The 21,860-nt window shown below is 45.2% G+C and overlaps 1 protein-coding gene across 1 annotated transcript in view; it reads right to left on the reverse strand.

The window, feature by feature from the left end:
* The window catches only part of mRpL32 (mitochondrial ribosomal protein L32), a 74,839-nt gene that overhangs the window by 11,054 nt on the left and 41,925 nt on the right, over window positions 1–21,860 (reverse strand). Inside the window, exon 2 of the mRNA XM_037414890.2 lies at window positions 20,337–20,528. Within this exon, the coding sequence (XP_037270787.2) occupies window positions 20,337–20,528 (192 nt within the window). The remainder of the gene's footprint in view (window positions 1–20,336; window positions 20,529–21,860) is intronic.

Here is a 21,860-nt window from a genome sequence, read left to right on the forward strand (position 1 = left end):
CTGATTTATTTTATACTATAATGTACAGTCGCCTATCCCTGCCACTTTGTACGGGGTCGTGGTCCTAGTCAAGCCCGTGAAGAGGCTTTTTGACCCCGGCCCTCAGCATCCCAAATGATGGTATGTTGGAAAATAAAAAGTTCGAAGTTCAAAGTTCAAACATACCCTTTATAATGAGCCACCCGGCTCGTTCAAAGGAGCGCCATGTAGAGGAATGACAGATTCGAGAGCTCGCCATGTAAGAAAGAGGTCGTCATGTACGAGAGCTCACCTTGTATATAATGTAAATAAACCCTCATTAAGTCTTTCTTCCTCCTGCCTCGACAACTTCATCCGGAACCTCCGGTGCCTGCAAACCCCGGTCGCAACAACTGGTTGCAGCGGTGGGATACGACTCAGCGACGAAGAACGACATGGACCAGAGGTCAGCCGAAAGTCCTGGAATTCGGCGGGATCGAAGCAGCGTACCGCGACTGCACGTAACGGGGTGAGTGCCTGGCTTTGTGCTTGAGATATATCGAGTCTTTTAGCCTAGATCTGTTAAAAGATAGATATAACCAACTGCCTGGCCACTGTGGTTGTTATCTCGGCACAGAGCAGCACTGGATAATTATCTGAGCAAGTTAAGCAGGAAGGCTTAAAGAATTCGATACGAACAAAAATTTTGCGGGAGTTCTAAGGGTACGTTTCGGAGAAAATTTGAGATGCAAAAATCAGTGGAGTGAGAAACAGGAAAAAGGTTAGAGTGGGAGGTTGGCCACGTAGCGCTACTTGTGTGCTTAAGCTTGTGGTCTCTGCTGTGGGATTTGCCAGGCTTCAATTTCTTCAGACCTAGAATTGAAACGCTGGTGGGGTTGTGTTTTGTCACAGCTGAGCCGAAGCAAGGCAGTAGTCATGGACCTCATGAGATTAACGAATCGAACTTGCTAAACCTGTGTTGGGATCTCAATCTAAATTTTGACGACGATATGCCAGCAGCTAAACTCCATGAAGTGATTCTTAAAAGCAAAAGTGAAAAGGTGGAAATCGAGCACTTCGTGAATATATATTTATTGGATCAGGAAGAGAAAGAGAAGCGCAATCGGGACAAAGAGGAAATTGAGTGCAAAAAGGAAAAACATAGGAAGAAGATGCAGGAATTAGATGAGTAGTTAGAAAAGATGCATTGCAAGGGGGTGGCATTGCAGCAAAGAGGCCAGACATCCGGAGATGTAGCGCATGAAGGGTGCGATGTAGCGGCGTTGCCATTTAAGGCCGAAGGGAAGGCTACAGGCCGGACATTTGCAGATGTAGCGCACACTTGCAGATGTGGCGCACAAACGGTGCGATGTAGTGGCGGTGCCATTTTGAGGCCAAAGAGAAGGCTAGTACCTGTAAAGACAAGGTTGAGGTTCGAACGCGTTCCAAGAAAAAAAATCTCCCGGTCAAAGCAGGGTGTGAGGGTTCCGTAGTGATGGAAACTGAGTTGAGATTAGCAGAGCATTTCACGAGAATTGAACATTGCAGCCCTATAGACAATGTTGATAAGCGTCAGAGGCGGATGAAAGGCTCTGAAATTGGCAACCAGGAGTGTGCTAAACGAAGAAAGCGTCCGAAAAACCGAAGCGAGGCAAAGCTCGCGATCAGCGCGGCGCGTTCGACGAAGAGCTTCGAACGGCGCGGCGTATTCGCGAGAAAAGTCCCATTGTCTTCCCTGACTGGCTTGAATCGCATGCGTCTGAGCGGCTGGAGAGTACAGAAAAGAAAAGTGCAATCTACGCGGCCGCAGTCTAACGATGAACTGATAGGCAATCATCAGGACCGTGCACGCGATACTGCGGAGAAGCATATCGATGATGAACGTCGGAGTGGGACGAAAGGCTCCCAGGAGCACGCAAAGAAGCGTGCACAGGGGAGAAAGCATCCGAAGGGCAAAGGTAAGGCAAAGCTCGCGATGAGCATAACGCGTTTGAGTAAGGGTTTCAAATAGCAGAGTGAAATCGCGAGAAAAGTGCCGTTGTAATCTCTGACGGGTCTGTACCGTATGCGTCCAAGCCGCTGGAAATGAAAAGCGCATCATACGCGGCAGTGTTCGAATAATAAATTGCTAGGCAATCATCAGGACAGTGCACGCGAAAGAGCTAACAAGCATGTGGGTGCTGATGAGCATTAGAGGTGGGCGAAAGGCTCCGTAGACGGCACCAAGATACGTGCAAAACAAAGAAAGCGTCCTAAAAACAGGCAAGAGAAATTCGCGACGCGTTTGAGGAATGTATTCAAATGGCAGAGCGAAATTGCAAGAAAGTTGCCGTACCACAAGCATCCGAACAGCCCGAAAGCAAAAAAAGAGAAACGCATTGTGCGCGTAAGCGGTCGGAGGGCAGGGGACCCTTCTGTTGTTCTCGCGGTGCACTGGACAGGGCGCGCAACACAGAGGTCGGTGGTTTTCGTGAACTGACAAGAAGGGACGACGACAAATCTGCTTCGAGGAACATCGCGGGGTTTGGTAGCAAGGCGATTGGCTTTTACATGTGTTGTACGCCCTGCTTGTCGAGAAAATTGTTCCGGGCGCGACCACCACGAGTTCGACTTAAAGTTGTAGAGAACAGTTGCTAGCTTCTCAAAGATCTTGACTCGGGACTGTTGAAACGAATGTTTTCTTTGTTTACTTAAGTGACTTTGTAAATAAGTGAACTTTGTTTTCTTTAGCACTCTATCGTTTTGGTAGCCTATATGCAATGTGTGTGTGTATATATATATATATATATATATATATATATATATATATATATATATATATATATATATCGAAAGGATAGTAATAGGCATTAGAGCGAGTCGCAGGGTTTAAGAGATGCCCCTCATGAAGAAGCGTAGTCAGAAGCAGCGTTGTAAAGCAAAGAGTACAACAAAAAGCACAGCCGGCTTGAAGAAACTTGGTAAACGTTCATAGGGCAGTTTACAGAATTAGGTATTTGTTATTGGTTGCTTTGTATGCGTCCGAGCCGCCGAACAAAACGAAAAAGAAAAAGCACGTTGGATGAAAAGGCAAACGAAAGGAAGGGGACGGTCAGCCTTTCGTCGCTCTATCAACAGCATGTTTGATGGGCCGTGGGAGTGCGAGGTCCGTGGTTCGCTAATACTAACTGAGCAAGAGTAAGAACTCTGATTGCCAGCGAGGAGCTTTGCGAGGGTCGGAGGCAAAGCGAATGAGTTTTGCCATTGTTCCATTTCCTGTTCGTCAAGACAGACCCACAGGACGCGACACGACGCGTTCGACTGAAAAAAAAAAAAAAAAAGAGTAGACTTTTGACAATGTTCACTAGTGAATTTGTTTTGTTTTGAAGTTTGGTTCTGACGATTTAAGTTTGTTTTGGGTTTTAGAACGTGTTCTTTAAGTATGTCGGCTACTACATAATGTTTCGTTTACCCATTTTCGGTTTTGTTCTCGACTGAAAAAAAAAAAAAAGAGTAGACTTTTGACAATGCTCACTAGTGAATTTGTTTTGTTTTGAAGTTTGCTTCTGACGATTCAAGTTTGTTTTGGGTTTTAGAACGTGTTCTTTAAGTATGTCGGCTACTACATAATGTTTCGTTTACCCATTTTCGGTTTTGTTCATTTCTTAGGCGTACGTTTTTCTAAAGTAACCGTTGTGCGATTGCATAATGGACACGTATAGGAGCCTGCGTCATGGTAGATGCCCGTAAATGAGCAGGGGCGACGTTATGAACTAAGTACGACTGAGCGCAGCGACGCAAAGATATTTCTTGCGAGTGTTTTCAGGGATCATGCGAAAGTTTCTTTTGTTCATTCAATGTTTTGCTCGCATGTGTCCAGTGTGGAAGTAAAAAAAAGCTAATTCATGAGTTTATGCATATGCTTTCTGAGTAGTAACCGCAAAAAGAACATTTGTAGTTTATCCATGCAGAAGCATGATGACGTGCAGTTGCGGATGTGGATGTTCCTGATGCAGGTGCAGCATGACAGTTATCTCTTCGTCAGCTCTGAGGGAACTGACGACTAGCTTTGGCGGCACAAAACTTTGGTAACTAAAAGATAGCGTGAAGCAAAAACTTTATTTTACGAGTATGAGGTCTGGTAGGTTACAGCTGTTTACTCACGCTAGCACACAGGTATACCACGAGGAACGCCTCATTTAGCAGTTAATTTTCTTGAAAGCAGTCTAATGGGAAGATATTCTGGAATCGGGATCGGGAGCTTTGGTGAAAGCTCAGAGAGACGTTCCAGTTGCTGCTTTGGTGATAATAATTACAGAAGGTTGTTTTGGAAATTTTTTTGGACTCGATGTGTCTCAGTGCGGGCGGGGCGCTCTCCCGTGCCTGTGGTGAAGTGTATGAATGCTTTTCCCAGAAGATAGCCACAAGGAACGAGCGGGAAAGAGTCTTTGGCTGGGCGTCATCGGCAGTGGCCTGGAAGATGGCACCACACTAGGACACTTCGGATAACCTGTGCAGCTGGTCACCCTAAGGTCGAATCTCCCGCCGGCGGACGAGTTGTTGTGACTGGCGCCCGAGCTGACGAGGGAGCGGCGATCTTTGGATCTTCAACAAGTAGCCGACCAGCCGGCTGACTATGACCACCAGGCATTGTCCCTCCTAGCCGGAGGGTGAGACGTCGTGTCGCCACGACGCCGTAAGCCGTTCCAGAGGGGACAACAAATACAGGATCTTCCTTGGAAGAAACCGCGGCGGCCACCGGAAATCGCCCCGCTAATTAATCGAGCAGTTCGGCGGACCCTTTGAAGTGTGCTGTCTTGAGCTTGAGACCCCTCGACCAGCGGCACACACAGGACGAGGAAGAGCCCCGCTGGGGCCACCTTGGAAAACAGTGATCGCACCTCAATATGGGACGTTCACCTAGGCAGTGTATGCTCGTCTCCCTCACCAGTTGTGTGATCTGTGATTGGACGTGTGCACGTGTTCCCTGATCTAGGGATCTGGGGAGCACATGCCCTTTATAATGAGCCACCCGGCTCATTCGAAGGAGCCCCATGTAGAGGAACGCCAGATTCGAGAGCTTGCCATGTAAGAAAGAGCTTGTCATGTACGAGAGCTCACCTTGTATGTAATGTAAATAAACCCTCATCAAGTCTCTCTTCCTCCTGCCTCCACAACTTCATCCCGAGCCTCCGGTGCCTGCAAACCCTCGGTCGCAACAGCGCGCTGGTTCGTGCTGTTGACACCAGCGGGCCAATGATCAGACAAGAAAAGGCCGTGAGAATGTGCGCCTCCTCAGCACGAGATTTCGACGAGAAAGAAGTGGGGCACCGCTCGAGGGCTTCTCGGAGAATGACTCCTTTTGCGGATCGCCTGTTAGAAACGCTGCTACATTTTTCTTTTACTTTTCGGGCACAGATTAGCCCCAATAAATAGTTATTACACCATCCGAATTGTGCGTAAGAATTCTGGTGGAGGAGCTGGGTAATGATCCCATACCCAGTTGGACTTCGAGGGAGCAGCCCGGAACCACGACCAGTCGAACCAACCGAGCTCACGCCAGTTCATCAGCGTGCCAGCCATCGTCTACGTGGTGAGCCGCCAGAATTTCCCGTGCCACCAGAGCCTAGAGTGCCTCCAGCTGTCTCTGGCAAGAGTACCGAAATGTCATCTCCAACCACTGGCGCGCACGTCGTTTCATCTCCAGTCGCTGCAAGGCACGCCGTTGTCGAGCCACGAACGCCCGACCCTTTTTATGGCGATCCTCATGAAGACGCCGAGGATTGGCTGGAGGGTTTTGAGCGCTTCGCCAACTGCAACGGATAGACCGAAGAAAAGAAGCTTCGCCGCGTTTATTTCGCGTTGCAGGACAGTGCATGAACATGGCTTGAAAACCATGAAGGTGCCATTTAGTCTTGGGATGACTTCCTCGGGTTAGCGTCTTGGGGCCACTACTTTTTCTAATCTACATTAATGATCTTCCAACTAATATTTCTTCGTCAATACAGCTTTTTGCTGACGATTGCATTTTATACCGTTCTATAACTAGTACTGACGACCACTTTGCTCTCCAAAAAGACCTTAATCTCATTAACAACTGATGTGGTGCATGGCAAATGACATTAAATTTATCAAAATGTAATGGAATATCCTTTAGTCGAAAAATGAATGATTGATTTCTTCAGTTTAACGTCCCTAAACCACCATATGATTATGAGAGACGTCGTAGTGGAGGGCTCCGGAAATTTCGACCACCTGGGGTTCCTTAACGTGCACCTAAATTTCAGCACACGGGCCTGCAACATTTCCGCCTCCATCGGAATGCAGCCGCTGCAGCCGAGATTTGAACCCCGAGCTGCGGGTCAGCAGCCGAGTACCTTAGCCACTGGGCCTCCGCGGCGGGCACCTTTAGTCGAAAAAAATTAACCATTGAATTTGATTACTCCATAAATAATTCCAACGTATCAAAGTCGCCTTCGTATAAGTACCTCCACGTCCATTTCACTTTAATTCTTACTTGGACAGCACATGTGACCTACATATCTACAAATGCATCAAGAACACTGGGATACTTGCATCGAAATCTATGAAACGCGCTGAATAACCTCCGCAAACAAGCTTACTTAACCTTTGTTCACCCACAGCTGGACTTTGCATCACCCATATGGTCCCCCTTCCAAGCTTATCTCATTAACCAGCTAGAAGCCGTGTAAAACAGGGTGTCACGGTTCATTTAACGTATTTATAGTCGCCCCTCGAGCGTCACACAAATAAAACATGACCTTTCATTACAGCATCTAGATATACAGCGCACAGTTTCCCTCCTGTCTTTGCTTTATAAATATATTCACGTGTCCAGGCCACCACCCTTCCCACTAACGGCACCATTGCGGATGTATAAACAACTTCACAATCAGCGAAGCATCACACGCATCGTTGGAAAAACAAAGTCATTCAATTCATCAGCTTTGCCTCGTGCCATAGCACTCTGGAATGACCTACCCGGCAACATTGTCAATTTAACTAACCATGAAAATTTTCACGCGCAATTAAGGATACATCTATCTCAATAGCTTTGTATAACCTCCTCGAATTCTGTTTTTGTTCTTTGTGCTTCTTTGCGGATGGGAAATTCTTGTTTTTTCTTGAAGCCTTGTATTGTTATTAGTTGCTCTGTAGTTGCTTTTTGTAGTTGCTTTGTATTGTGGCAGAAGTATCATCCACTAGCATTCTTCCTATGTAACCCCTTACTCTATGCTCCGTAATAGAGCCTGTAAGGTATTTAAATAAATAAAATTAATAGATTCCATACTCGCATCTATACATATCAAAGCAGCCCTATCACCGAACCAGAAACAGAAAATCGAGAGCCTTATATGGCAGTACACCTCGTGTTTTTCCACGTCATCGAAAGTGCAAAGAACATTCATCACCAAACACCGCATCATAATTGATCAATCTATTAGATCTATTTGCCAGCATCCGTACCGAGTGTCACAAAAAGAGAGGGAAGTCATCAGAGGCCAAGTTGAAGAAATGCTTAGAGACGACGTAATTCAACCATCAGCCAGCCCAAGGGCCTCCTCTACAGTGCTGGTAAAGAAAAAGGACCAGACTTTGCGCTTCTGCGTTGACTACTGAAAATTAAGCGTCATCACAAAGCGGGATGTCTATCCACTTCCAAGTATCGATGACACCCTTGACAGTCTACGAGACGCGAAACTATTTTCCTTTCTAGACCTCAAGAGCGGATACTGGCAGATAGAGGTGGACGAACGAGTTAGCGAGAAAACTGTTTTCGTCACCCCAGATGGGTTCGACGAGTTCAAGGTACTCCCATTTGGCTGTGTTCCACACCTGCCACATTTCAGCAGATGGACACTGTGCTGTCCGGGTTAAAATGACAGTCCTGCCTTGTTTATCTCGATGAGCCCATGATCTTTTCGGCCACCTTCGATCAGCATGTGGAACGACTATGGACTGTGCTCACAGGGATTAGTTTAGCAGGGCTGACGATAAAACCCCAAAAGTGCCATTTTAGTTTTCATGAACAGCTTTTCCTCAGTCTTGTGGTTAACTCTGAAGGCATTCGGCCTGATCCCGAAAAGACAGCAGCTGTAGAAAAGTTTCCTAGACCGACGGATAAAAGGGCTGTGAGACGATTCTTAGGACTTTGCGCCTATTACAGAAGATTCATCAGATTTTTCGAAGATTGCGGAACCACTAATCCGACTGACGAAGAAAGACACGCCTTTCACCTGGACAAGCGAGCACGAAGACACGTTCAATGAGCTACTACAGTGACTCCTAAACCACCCCGTCCTTGTACATTTCCCCGAAAAAGCCGAAACAGATTGACACGGACGTAAGAAACTTGGGACCAGGTTCCGTCCTCGTGCAGCAGCAAAACGGAGAGGAACGAGTGGTCACATATGCTAGTCGCACTCTTTCGAGGGCCGAAATGAATTATTCGGTGACGAAAGAAGAATGTCTGGCGGTAATACGGGTCATACGAAAATTCCGACCGTGCTTATATGATAGACTATTTCGAGCAGTGAGCGACAATCACTCACTGTGCTGGCTCGCAGGCCTAAAGGAGCCTTTTGGGCGACTTGCTAGATGGAGCCTCAGGTTGCAAGAATACGACATAACAGTCGTATACAAGTCGGGTCGCAAGCGCAGCGATGCTGATTGCCTGTCATGCGCACCAGTGGAATCTGCACCTGTGGAAGATGGAGACGACTTTCCGTTTCTTGGAGCCGTCACCACCGCAGACATGACTGAATATCAACGTTCTGATGCGGCGTTGCTTCAGCTGATCAAGCATCTGGAAGGGCAACTCGTGTGTGTTCCTCAAGTTTTCGTCCGGGGATTGTCGTCGTACCTGATGAGAAACAACGTTTTATACAAGAGAAACTTCGAGCACAGCAGGGAGAAATTCCTACTCGTCGTTCCTTCAGTCTCGCGATATGAAATCCTGGAAGCCTGCCATGGTGAGCCAACAGCAGGACATCTCGGAGTGAGTAGAACACTGGCTCGCATCCACACCAAGTCATCATCATCATCATCAGCCTGACTACGTCCACTGCAGGACAAAGGCCTCTCCCATGTTCCGCCAGTTAACCCGGTCCTGTGCTTGCTGCTGCCAATTTATACCCGCAAACTTCTTAATCTCATCTGCCCACCTAACCTTCTGTCTCCCCCTAACCCGCTTCCCTTCTCTGGGAATCCAGTCAGTTACCCTTAATGACCAGCGGTTATCCTGTCTACGCGCTACATGCCCTGCCCATGTCCATTTCTTCTTCTTGATTTCAGCTATGATATCCTTAACCCTCGTTTGTTCCCTAATCCACTCTGCTCTCTTCTTGTCTCTTAAGGTTACACCTACCATTTTTCTTTCCATTGCTCGCTGCGTCGTCCTCAATTTAAGCTGAACCCTCTTTGTAAGTCTCCAGGTTTCTGCTCCGTAGCTAAGTACCGGCAAGATACAGCTGTTATATACCTTCCTCTTGAGGGATAGTGGCAATCTACCTGTCATAATTTGAGAGTGCTTGCCGAATGTGCTCCACCCCATCCTTATTCTTCTAGTTACTTCAATCTCGTGGTTCGGCTCTGCGGTTATTACCTGCCCTAAGTAGACATAGTCTTTTACAACTTCAAGTGCACTGTTACCTATCTCGAAGCGCTGCTTCTTGCCGAGGTTGTTGTACATTACTTTCGTTTTCTGCAGATTAATTTTAAGACCCACCTTTCTGCTCTCCTTGTCTAACTCCGTAATCATGAGTTGCAATTCATCCCCCGAGTTACTCAGCAATGCAATGTCATCGGCGAAGCGCAGGTTACTAAGGTATTCTCCATTGACTCTTATCCCTAACTGTTCCCATTCTAGGCTTCTGAAAACCTCCTGTAAGCACGCGGTAAATAGCATTGGGGAAATTGTGTCCCCCTGCCTTACACCCTTCTTGATTGGTATTCTGTTGCTTTCTTTATGAAGCACTATGGTAGCAGTTGATCCCCTGTAGATTTCTTCCAGAATGTTTATATATACTTCATCTACGCCCTGATTCCGCAGTGTTTGCATGACGGCTGATATTTCTACTGAATCAAACGCCTTCTCGTAATCTATGAAGGCTATGTATAGTGGTTGGTTATACTCTGAGCATTTCTCTATTACCTGATTGATAGTATGAATGTGGTCAATTGTTGAGTAGCCTGTTCGAAATCCTGCTTGTTCCTTTGGTTGATTGAATTCTAATGTTTTGTTTACTCTGTTAGCAATTACTTTTGTAAATAGCTTGTATACTACAGAGAGCAAGCTGATCGGCCTGTAATTCTTCAAGTCCTTGTCATCTCCTTTGTTATGTATTAAGATGATGTTAGCGTTCTTCCAAGACTCTGGTACTCTTCCCGTCAGGAGACACCTCGTAAACAGGGTGGCTAGTTTTCTAACACAATCTGCCCTCCATCTTCTCCACACCAATCTGCCACACCAAGTACTACTGGCCAAAGTTACTGCATGCTGTACAGCATTATGTGAGGACATGTAGAGATTGCCAGAGATGCAAAACGCCTCCATTGAAACCTGCAGGGTTTCTCCGACCAATAGAACCCCCTACATCTACGTATGAACAAGTAGGAATGGATCTACTTGGTCCATTTCCTACGTCATCTATGGGCAACCAATGGATAGTAGTGGCAACAGACTACTTAACCCGGTATGCTGAGACAGCCTCTCTCATTAGGGGTACGGCTATAAAAATCGCTGAATTTTTCGTCACTAACATTGTGCTACGGCATGGTGCACCAAAAGTGGTTACCACGGATTGAGGAACTGCATTCACAGTCGATCTGATGCAGTCTATTATAAAACTTACGAGCACATGCAATAAAAAAACGGCTTACCACCCCCAAACGAATGGGCTAACTGAGCGACTCAGCAGAACTCTAACCAGTATCATGTCCATTTATGTTGACTTGGAGCACCGTATGTGGGACAAGATACTGCCGTACGCCACTTTCGCTTATAATACTGCTGTGCAGGAGACTACTAAAGTGACGTCATTCCAGTTAGCCTATGGTAAATAGTTACCACACCATTAGATGCATTGCTGCCTGTAAACGACAATACAAACCACAAGCCTGACATCAGCAAGTTCATTCAGTGAGCTGAAGAAGCACGGCAGTTGTCGCGACATAACATAAAACAACAGCAATGTATTGATGCAAACCGTTACAACCTTGGAGGAGAGGAGTCGACTACGCACCAGGCGACAGAGTTTGGATTTGGACTCCCGTGCGGATGCCTGGCCTCTTCAAAAAGCTTTTGCACCGCTATGTCGGCCTTTACCGAGTCCTACGTCGCGTCAGCTCCTTGAACTACGAGGTGTCACCGGAAGGACAAGTGAGCTCATCAAGATGCTGAAGGAGCACAGAAATTGTGCATGTGGTCAGAATGAAGCCTTACTATGACAGGCAATGAACATTGAACTATACACACCCGATCATAAGGAATACCTATTTCTCCAATGAAGACCACGCATTCAGACCATGTCAACAACACTGCTTCTACGCATCGGGATGATGCATTCTTGGAGGAGGGATAATGACGCAAGACAGACATAGTATTCAAACTGCGCGCGCTAGTTCGTGCGCCCCCAAGAGATCAGCGTCCCAATGATGAGACAAGAAAAGGCCGTGACCGCGCGCGCCTCATCAACACAGGATTTTGACGAGAAAGAATTGGGGCACCGCACGAGGGCTTCTCGGAGATCAATTTCTTTTGCAGATCGCCTGTTAGAAAGGCTGCTACATTTTTCCTTTACGTTTCGGGCACAGGTTAGCCCCAATAAATAGTTATTCTAACACCATATGGATTGTGCGTAACAATATTATATTGAAGGTGTTTATCGAGACTAATACCCAGAAATTTAACATTAGCTGATGCCGGTATACCATGCCGGTATACCGGCATGGTATACCGGCATGGTATACCATGCCGGTATACCGGTAGACAAATATGAAAAAAGTAATCACCGTTTCAAGGCTATAAAAAAGCACAAAAGTTGTTTTAGAAGGATTAATTTCAGGTTCGTTAATTATACAACATGAGTGAATACTTTCTAGATCTGTAGTATGTCCTCAAGTGCGATGACCGATTTATGTGGTGAATGAGAGGTTGTACAGTCGAATCTCATTTATCATACACGCTTAATTAGAACTTCCAGTTAATTCGAACTCACGATGAGGTCCCGTCAAAGCTATATGTATTCCAATGGGCGAAAAACGCCCGTTAATTCGAACGCCCAAGCACTTCCGACGGTTAATACGAACATACTGCGCTCAGCACCCCACCCATTCTCGCCGCGGCACCTGCGACACTTCAATGCTGCCCACGAAGGAAATGAAAAGGAAAGAAAAGGCTGCGGTAGAACGTTTGCTCTCTCTCAAATGCCGATTTGCGACGCACCCGTGTCACGCTTCTCCCTTTTCCATCCCTGCCATGTAAAGACCCTTCTCCAACGCCGCAGGCTAAAACAGAGAGGAAAAAAAAAAAAAGAAAGCTGTCGCTGGGTTGAATGACTGTGTGGCTGAAGGAAAGAAAAAAGGCACTATCTTCTACAGCCCTTGCCCCTTGCTGAAGCATGGCTCTGCGCCCTGAAGGGGTAGTGTCTCAGACGCCGATGTCACGCTTCTCCCTTTCTCTTCCCTGCCACGTGACCCTTTTTTAAACGAAGAGAGCAGAAAAATAAAGCTGCCGTTGAGTGTTGGTTTTCTCTCAATCGCCGATCTGCTTTTCTCTGCGCAAATATGCTCCTCCTTTCTCATACGCAGCCGCAGCATGGTGGCTGCGTATCAGAGAGCCCTCCTTTCTCGTAAGCAGCCGCCATGCTGCGGCTGCGTACTGGAGAGCGGGAGGCTCCGCTACGCAGACGTTGTCGTCTTTAGAAAGTGTCGGAGCTGGACATTTCCGCGCGCAACCTCTGTTGCCAGGAGAATGCTGAAGCTGAAGTAGAAATGCTTTGCAAGCTGCGTGCGAAATTGATTGATTCGCTGTAAGGCAAACGTGTGCAGACGTGCACCACCAATTATTTCAATTATTGATGGATGTCCTGTGATTTGTGAATAAATGCAAGTCTTCTGAAACTTCCCCCCCCCCCCCCCCCCCCTGTGTGTTAGCTCAATGCACATGCGCCACTGCATGGAGAGCCCTCCGTTTATTTAGCTTTAATTAATTTGAACATCTTTTAATTAAAAATAATTTTCGGGTCCCTACGAGTTCAAATTATCGAGATTCGTCTTTATCATTACAATACAGCAAACAGTTAGAAGATTTAAGCGTTAGAAGAGTTTAAAACAATTAAGAATTGGGTAAGTCATTATAAATAGAAGAAATAACAAACAGCCTAATATAGAACCTTAGGGAATGCTGCAGTTAATTTTATTGATAAAAGTTGGCCATTAATATACACTACTTACGGCCTGTTTGAACAACTTGGGAAATTTACCTGTTTTGAAGATATGTTCGCAGTATCTGCCACAACCATTGATATGTCTGCAGTAACCAGTTTAATTCACGAAGGCTAGAATCCAGCCCTGCTCCCATAACTCTAAGGGAAGAAATTAAATTAAAAACTTCTTTTGAAGAAACAGGATAAGGAAGAAATACCGAGGGACACATGGAAGATGGGGTAGAACACTAGAAGAAGGCATGTTTTGGCGTGTGGCAAAATGTTCACTAAAAACGTTAGGTATATCAGCCTAGCTAGTATGCTATCGTTGTAAATTATTTTTTTAATACCTGAACCTGACTCTGTAATATCAAGAAATTCTTTAATGAGCTCCAGATCGCACCTGGTTCTTCCGTTTTCAATTTGTCTGCCATTCATAATATTCTCGTTTAACCCACTTAAGGATGCTTGAAAGAAAATTATTGTAATTTTTAAATCTAGCTTGCAAAGATATCTTAAAAGGCTCTAGTTTGACTTTTTTTAGGAGGATTGTTTATCTTAATTATTGAGCACAGCAATGCATTTGGGATCCATAGATTCCTAGGAGACGAGAATGTGTGCTTACGGAATACATGGGTTGTGCAGTCATTAATGTAGTCCGTCATTGTTGACAGAAACATGGAATATGCATTCTCAGGACAATTTTTGCACAAAACACTATTCACTATTTTAGCATGTGCCGTGCACCTTTCATGTAAATAATGCTTCATTGAAAAAGCTAGTGAATTGGAGATGCTACGTACATTTGGCGGTGCCAAGACTGAAAAACAGGGGATAATGATCAGTTATAGAATAATCTATCCTCCAGTGATGCAATCGGAGGATGAAGAGGAAAATATATGGTATATTATTGTGCAAGAATCACCAGTGCCGTCATCATCATCATCATCAGCCTAAGTCCCCTGTAGGACAAAGGCCTCTCCGATGTTCCGCCAGTTAACCCGGTCCTGTAAATGCTGCTGTCAATTTATACCCACAAACTTCTTAATCTCATCTGCCCACCTAACCTTCTGTCTCCCCCTAACTCGCTTGCCTTCTCTGGGAATCCAGTAAGTTACCCTTAATGACCAGCGGTTACCCGGTCTACGCACTACATGCTCGGCCCATATCCATTTCTTCTTCATTTCAACCATGATATCCTTAAGCCCCGTTTGTTCCCTAATCGTTTTTTTTTCTCGTTATTTATCTTTAGCAAGTGTATAATTAGGTACTTTTGACCTTGCAGTGCACCTGCACCCATAATGAATGCACTATGATATCAATTTGAAACTGTTTAGCGACTATTATGCATTTTTTCCCCCACTTTTATCAGGTGCTGTACCCTGTCGTTTCGCCACCTACGGGTGGCTGGGGCTTTGTCAAGCAGTCATTAGACAGTTTTTCCGGCCACCTTGTTTCACCGTAAATGTTTTTGTTTTTGGTGAAAATAAAGTTCTTTGATTGATTGATTGATTGATTGATTGATAATCCACTCTGCTCACTTCTTGTCTCTTAAGGTTACACCTACCATTTTACTTTCCATTGCTCACTGCGTCGTCCTCAATTTAAGCTGAACCCTCTTAGTCTCCAGGTATCTGCTCCATAGCTAAGTACCGGCAAGATACAGCTGTTATATACCTTCCTCTTGAGGGATAGTGGCAATCTGCCTGTCATAATTTGAGAGTGCTTGCCAAATGTGCTCCACCCGATTCTTATTCCTCTAGTTATTTCAATCTCGTGGTTTGGCTCCGCAGTTATTACCTGCTCTAAATAGACATAGTCATTTCAACCTGAAGTGCACAATTACCTATCTCGAAGCGCTGCTCTCTTCCGAGGTTGCTGTACATTACTTTCGTTTTCTGCAGATTAATTTTAAGGCCCACCTTTCTGCTCTCCTTGTCTAACTCCGTAATCATGAGTTGCAATTCGTCTCCCGAGTTACTCAGCAATGGAATGTCATCGGCGAAGCGCAGGTTACTAAGGTACTCTCCATTAACTCCTATACCTAACCGTTCCCATTCTAGGCTTCTGAAAATTTCCTGTAAGCATGGGGTAAATAGCATTGGGGAGATTGTGTCCCCCTGCCTTCCACCCTTCTTGATTGGTATTCTGTTGCTTTCTTTATGAAGCACTATGGTAGCAGTTGATCGCCTGTAGATTTCTTCCAGGATGTTTATATATACTTCATCGACGCCCTAATTCCGCAATGTCTGCACGACGGCTGATATTTCTACTGCATCAAACACCTTCTCGTAATCTATGAAGGCTATGTATAGTGATTGGTTATATTCTGAGAATTTCTCTATTACCCAACTGATAGTGTGAATGTGGTCGATGGTTGAGTAGCCTGTTCGAAATCTGACGGCTGATATTTCTACTGCATCAAACACCTTCTCGTAATCTATGAAGGCTATGTATAGTGGTTGGTTATATTCTGAGCATTTCTCTATTACCCAATTGATAGTGTGAATGTGGTCGATGGTTGAGTAGCCTGTTCGAAATCCTGCTTGTTCCTTTGGTTGATTGAATTCTAATGTTTTCTTTACTCCATTAGCAATTACTTTTGTAAATAGCTTGTATACTACAGAGAGCAAACTGATCGGCCTGTAATCCTTCAAGTCCTTGTCATCTCCTTTCTTATCTATTAAGATGATGTTAGCATTCTTCCAAAAATCTGGTACTCTTCCCGTCAGGAGACAACCTTGTAAACAGGGTGGCTAGTTTTTCTAACACAATCTGTCCTCCATCTTTCAGCAGATCTCATGTTACCTGATCCTCACCAGCAGCTTTGCCTCTTTGCATGCTTTCCAAACCTTTTCTTCTGACTACTTCTATCATTACTGGTGGGGTGTCATCTGGGTTACTGCTAGTTCTTATAGTATAAAGGTCATGGCTGTCCCGGCTACTGTACAGATCTCTGTAGAACTCCTCCGCTATTTTAACTATCCAATCCATATTGGTAGTTATTTTGCATTCTTTGTCCCTTAGTGCATACATCCGATTTTTGCCTATCCCAAGTTTCCTCTTCACTGCTTTGATGCTTCCTCCGTTTTTCAGAGCATGCTCAATTCTCTCCATGTTATACCTTCTTACATTGCATAACTTACGGCTATTAATCAACTTCAAAAGTTCTGCCAGTTCTATTTTGTCTGTTGTACTTGAGACTTTCATGATTTGTTGCTTCTTAATAAAATTCTTCGTTTCCTGGGAAAGCTTGCCAGTGTCCTGTCTAACTACCCTGCCTCCAACTTCCACTGCACACTCGATAATAATACTCGTCCGATTATCATTCATTGTATTTACGCTAAGGTTGGTTTCCTCACTAAGAGCTGAGTAGCAGTTCTGAAGAGAGTCTCAGAATTTTAGTACTTTCCCTCTCAGTGCTCGCTCATTGATTGGCTTCTTGCGTATCAGTTTCTGTCACTCCTTCTTCAAGTCATTCATTGAACCTCGCACGCAGCCAGGCGCAAGAAGCCATCATAAGGAGCGGCATAGAAGAAGCCTCTAGAGAGCTTCTCATCAACTCTGGAAGATTACCTTCACTGCCCAAACTGAATGACAACAGCCTACAGACTACCAGCTGCCTACTGGACACAACATCAAGTTTCCGAGAAAACCAGCCAATGTTCATGAAGGGCTCCCACCTCAGCACGTTCCACAGCAACATCAGCAATGCCACAGCAAGGCCAAGAGTTCGAGACACTCCAACGGACACACAAAGAAGGACGACATCACAAAGCAAATCTAGTAAAGCAATACAAGGCGTAAGGCATTTTTGCATGAATGATCGTCATCAGAATGCCAGGCCTGCGCAGAAAATGCAGCACAGTGACAGAGAAAGCTAGAAGAGCGCCTTTCAGAGCCTTTTCTAAAAACTCGTTGGTAACTGCTGCAAGCACACTTGCTTGATGCCCACTACGGCATTAATAATAAACTTTAGGTAGTAGGCCAGCATCCGCTATGCTATCTTTCGTCATTCTTCTGAGAAGCGTGGTATCCGCTAAACACTTGCAAGGAATTTCGTGCCAATTGTTCATGCAGTGTCGGACGACAAAAAAAGGAATTATGGTTGAAGTGGGTATGCACCACAGTTAATGGGGGAACAAGAACAAGCTTTTGTAATAGGTTGGAGCATTGGATGGCCCACACGTTCCGCTCTTTGCACTGTGCAACGACTGGTTGTTCTTTCGCTGTTTTAAAACACTTCATAAATCGTATTAACGCTGTTGCTTTCACTGATATCAAGCCTGGCTCAGGCAAGTTTGCTAACAAGTAACAAGCACCAGCGTAGCTCAGTGGTAGAATACTGCACTCGCACCCAGCGAACTCGGGTTACAGCCCCCCTGTGTCTTTGGTGCTAGGCTTGCTAACAAGTCACAAGCACCGGCGTAGCTCAGTGGTAGAATACTGAACTGGCACGCAGCAAACCTACATTCTGAGCCCCACTGTATTTTTGCTGCTAGGCTTTTTTTTTTCTAATTTTGCACGATGTGGTTACGGACATGGGCGGCGGCGGCGGACAACTGCGCGTGACGCGAGTTGTGATCTGATAACAGCTTTCGCTGTAAAACGCATCCTGCGCAAGAGGCCAGAAGTGTGCTTTCGATTATGGCACCAATACCTCAGCAAATACCAAAAAAAAAAACAAGTCGCCACTGCTACCCCACAAAGATTCAGGCACCGTCCTATCATGCTACGACAACGAGCACGCACATAGAACCAACAGTGACGCCTATGAAGACGGAAATTTCGAACCTGCAAGACCTTTCAACATCGTCCGTTCTTCGCAAGAATGCAAGCTGTTTTATCACCACTGTCTATGCTCAAAACATGTTTATGCTGTCAGAACACAAGTCAGCCTCGCCCACCAAAACTCCAGCATTTACCAGACTGCTGCACTCTGCCCTGAAGTCTTTGCGAGTTTACGAAACTTCACTGGACCATACAACTAATTGAGCATTTTGAGATTTGTGACTTCTAAACCTCTCCTAGTTTACTTTTCCTGGCTCGTAACTCGCGAATTATTTCAGAGGGAGGGGGAATCATGTGACGTACGAAAAAAGTGGTGGTTAGTGAGGAAGAAGCGAAATGGAGTAAAAATGGCGCATGAGCCGGACCACGTCTCCCAGTCAACATTGCATCACATATACATATATATTTTGAGAACATCTGTTATAAACAGAAAAACACTTATTACTTAATGAATAGAAAGTTGTAAACTGCTTAATAAAACATTTTGTATCCTGACTTTCACCTTCCTTTTTGAAACTTATTAGCCCAGCTTCGTTGCTTCAAAAGTTGGTTAATTAAAGTGGCCTATTTAAACAGTTGACCCTTTGATGCACACAATTTTGTTTCAGTGCACAGCATCAAGAAAATTGTGGCATGTACAAAGAAAGAAGAAAATATGCAAAGCTGTCAGAAAGAAAATGATTATTTATAGGCGAGTAATGAGTCGCTCCTGCGCAACATTGGACCTTTGTGAAACTACCTCACATAGAAGGCCTTGAAACCACTGCGGCTTGGTTCCTGGTATGAGGCGCATGTTGCATTAAGCGCACTACAGAAATGTGTATCTGAACTTACAGAACTTGCATTGATTCTATTTTTCACTGTACTGGGGCTGGTGATTCTATTTTTGGCTCTCTCTGTGTATAATCCCTTTTTACTTGTACCTTTTTCCTTTTTTTTTTGTTTGTCTCCGTTTCTCGCTATCTCTTTTCATCTCTTTCGATATTCGTTCTCTAGCTCATGAGAATTATTGCAGGGACCAATTTCGAGACCACTTTCGGCTAAAGTCCATAGATTCTTTAGTCATGACGAAGCGCGGCAAGCAGTGGGGCCCTACTGAGGAGCACAACCCAAGGTTGAGCCCAGCAAACTTTTTTTTGTAAAATTAAAGTTTAAACTCACTCTTCCCACGACAGACAAATCTGCACACGTGTTCTGGGACCGAAGTAGAAAAAGAGAATAGTGTGTGCAGGTTCATAATGATGATGGCTCTCCTTCACATAAAACGTTCAGTGAAACACTTTCTATATCTGCTTGCACCTCCGCATGTACACACTGTTGCTTGTGAGCAACAACCCTTTTGGCGGAAGGATTTCTGTCTTGCACTTCGTGGCCACGCCATCCAGCGTGCTCATGAATATCCTAAAGCTAGCAAATGTCGCAGTAACAGCCCATTTCGCTGCCGTCAAATAAATTTACCTCCTTGTGCAGAGCTTGACGTGCCTCCTATAAAGACACCGAAACAAAACACTACAAAATGGCAATGCATCTATTTCTAAGTAATCGTTTGTAGCTCAATACTCTTGGTAATCTTTGCATCTTACCACAGATAGTGCCAGAAGTATCATGTATCAAAGTGTGTATGCGGAAAGTAAAATAATTTTAGGCTTGTTGGCCCAGAGCAACAGCGGGCTTCAGAAGGTTAATCAGGAGCGAAAAATAGTCCAACTTATTACAGACAACAGTCAGCAACACGCATTTAGTCACACCGTGATTAAGTGTGCTGGTCACGGCAAGGCTGTTGGCTTACAAGGAGCCTTCGCTTTTGCCAATTATTTTAGCTGATTGAATAAACAGGATATCAACAAAGTGGGATTTCAACAAAGTGGTGTTGAATGAAATGTGAGGAGTAATACTGGGATTAGTGGTGCTGGTCATGAGTAGTGGCACTTACCCGTTTCCAATCTGACATGAAAGCCTCAACTAAAAGAAAGCTCCGCTGTTAGTTCTACTCTACTCACGAAAGAGATGCTTAAATTGGTCACTTAGTTCACATCTTTTCGCATCCACAAAAATCTAACCACACCTTCTCACCAATTATCGGTCCCTGATGCTTAAAATTAAACCCACTCGCACTGGCACCTGTTTCTTCTGGCCACCGCCTTTTTGGCTGCTACCTACCGCATGTAGTGTGGGCCAAGTGGAAGTGGCCACACACATGACAGCTCTTGATGTAGTCCTTGGGCTTGATGCGGAAGAACGGATGTGAAATGCGCCGCATCAGGCGACGTTCCACACTGACCCGAAAGGTAGGCACTGCCCAAACAACTCCCTTGTCTTGGAACTGGTCGCCAACAAGGGTTGGGCTCCAACCTGCATCCAAAGTGATGCCAGCAGTTGAACACAGCTAAACAAGAAAAAAAAAATTATGCACCAAAACACTCCGTAACATATTATGGTTAATCAGCGAAAGCTGAAACGTGTGGCCCTAGTGTTTAGCAATGAATTCTACCCGACGTGGCACTGAAGCATTCGCAACTACTGGTCACATGTCCATGCTTCTTAATGAGATTAGACACACCTTTCGCTCTGCTTTACCACAGTGTCTATTTACATGCTGCACAGTGTGTCTCGCACGATCATTGTCATGGACTTCACTTCTTCACTTCACTTTATTACTTTAAAGACCCCGGTGAGGGGGTATTACATAAGGGGTGGGTTAACAAATGGAGGTTACAGAGAGTGATCTTCTGACAAACAATATGTATGTTTTGCGCAAACGTTGATGAACACGTGATGGCTGCAATGTCACGGGGAAGGCCATTTCAGCCATTACGAATGTAATGAGCAGTTAAATGCATTTCACAATGCGTTAATCACAGTGGCTTTTCTTGAACCACAGACAATCACAGACATTTCAGCCGAAGCCAACGTGCCGCTGGAGAAACTCCTACCAAAAGCGCAGTTCGCCCAGGCGAACACACTCCCGCAATCACAGAGACGCCGCATTGTTGTAAGCGTTTGGCATCACGAGCCAACTCGGCGGGGAGGTCTTAAAAGAAACTGTTGCACGCGGGCTCGACGCCATGGCTGCAACGACGTCACCCACAATGCAGCCAATGGCGCACCTGCTTGGAAGCGACTTGACTGATAACACAGCCAATAGAGACTGCTCATGAGAACGCTGCAGAACTGATTTTCGTTTTTACAGCAAAAGCTTGGCAAGCTTTTGCTGTAAAATGCTTTTCAAGTTTGAGTGCCAATCTTGACAGCGCCGCACCATGGAAACGCTTGCACACAATTCCATCGCACATATGATGCTGCTTACAAAAGTTAAACCTTCATAACACTAGATATGATGGGTCATAATGTTGCCTTCTATACCTTAATTGCGTCAACTCAAATACACCGGTGTTTATCATGCATCACCTGCCTCATGGTCCAGTGCAGACTGGTGTTCTCTAAAAAGCGCAAATAATTTGACCAAGGAACAGGCAATCACAAGCACTTCTTTGGCATGCGCAGAGCTGTTAAATGATGCAAATTCCTAAGGAGTCGTGAGCATATACGGCAAGTCAGGTCAAAATAGCGTCTTTAAAAAATCAATTTCATTTTGGTGGAGCACGCTAGAGTTAAATACAAGTTGAGAAGGCAAGTAAGGCTCCATCCAAATGACCCCAAGTGTGGCAGCTGATTTGCCTCTAG

This window comes from Rhipicephalus microplus, unplaced genomic scaffold (genome assembly GCF_043290135.1).
Source record: "Rhipicephalus microplus isolate Deutch F79 unplaced genomic scaffold, USDA_Rmic scaffold_13, whole genome shotgun sequence".
Lineage (NCBI taxonomy): Eukaryota > Metazoa > Arthropoda > Arachnida > Ixodida > Ixodidae > Rhipicephalus > Rhipicephalus microplus.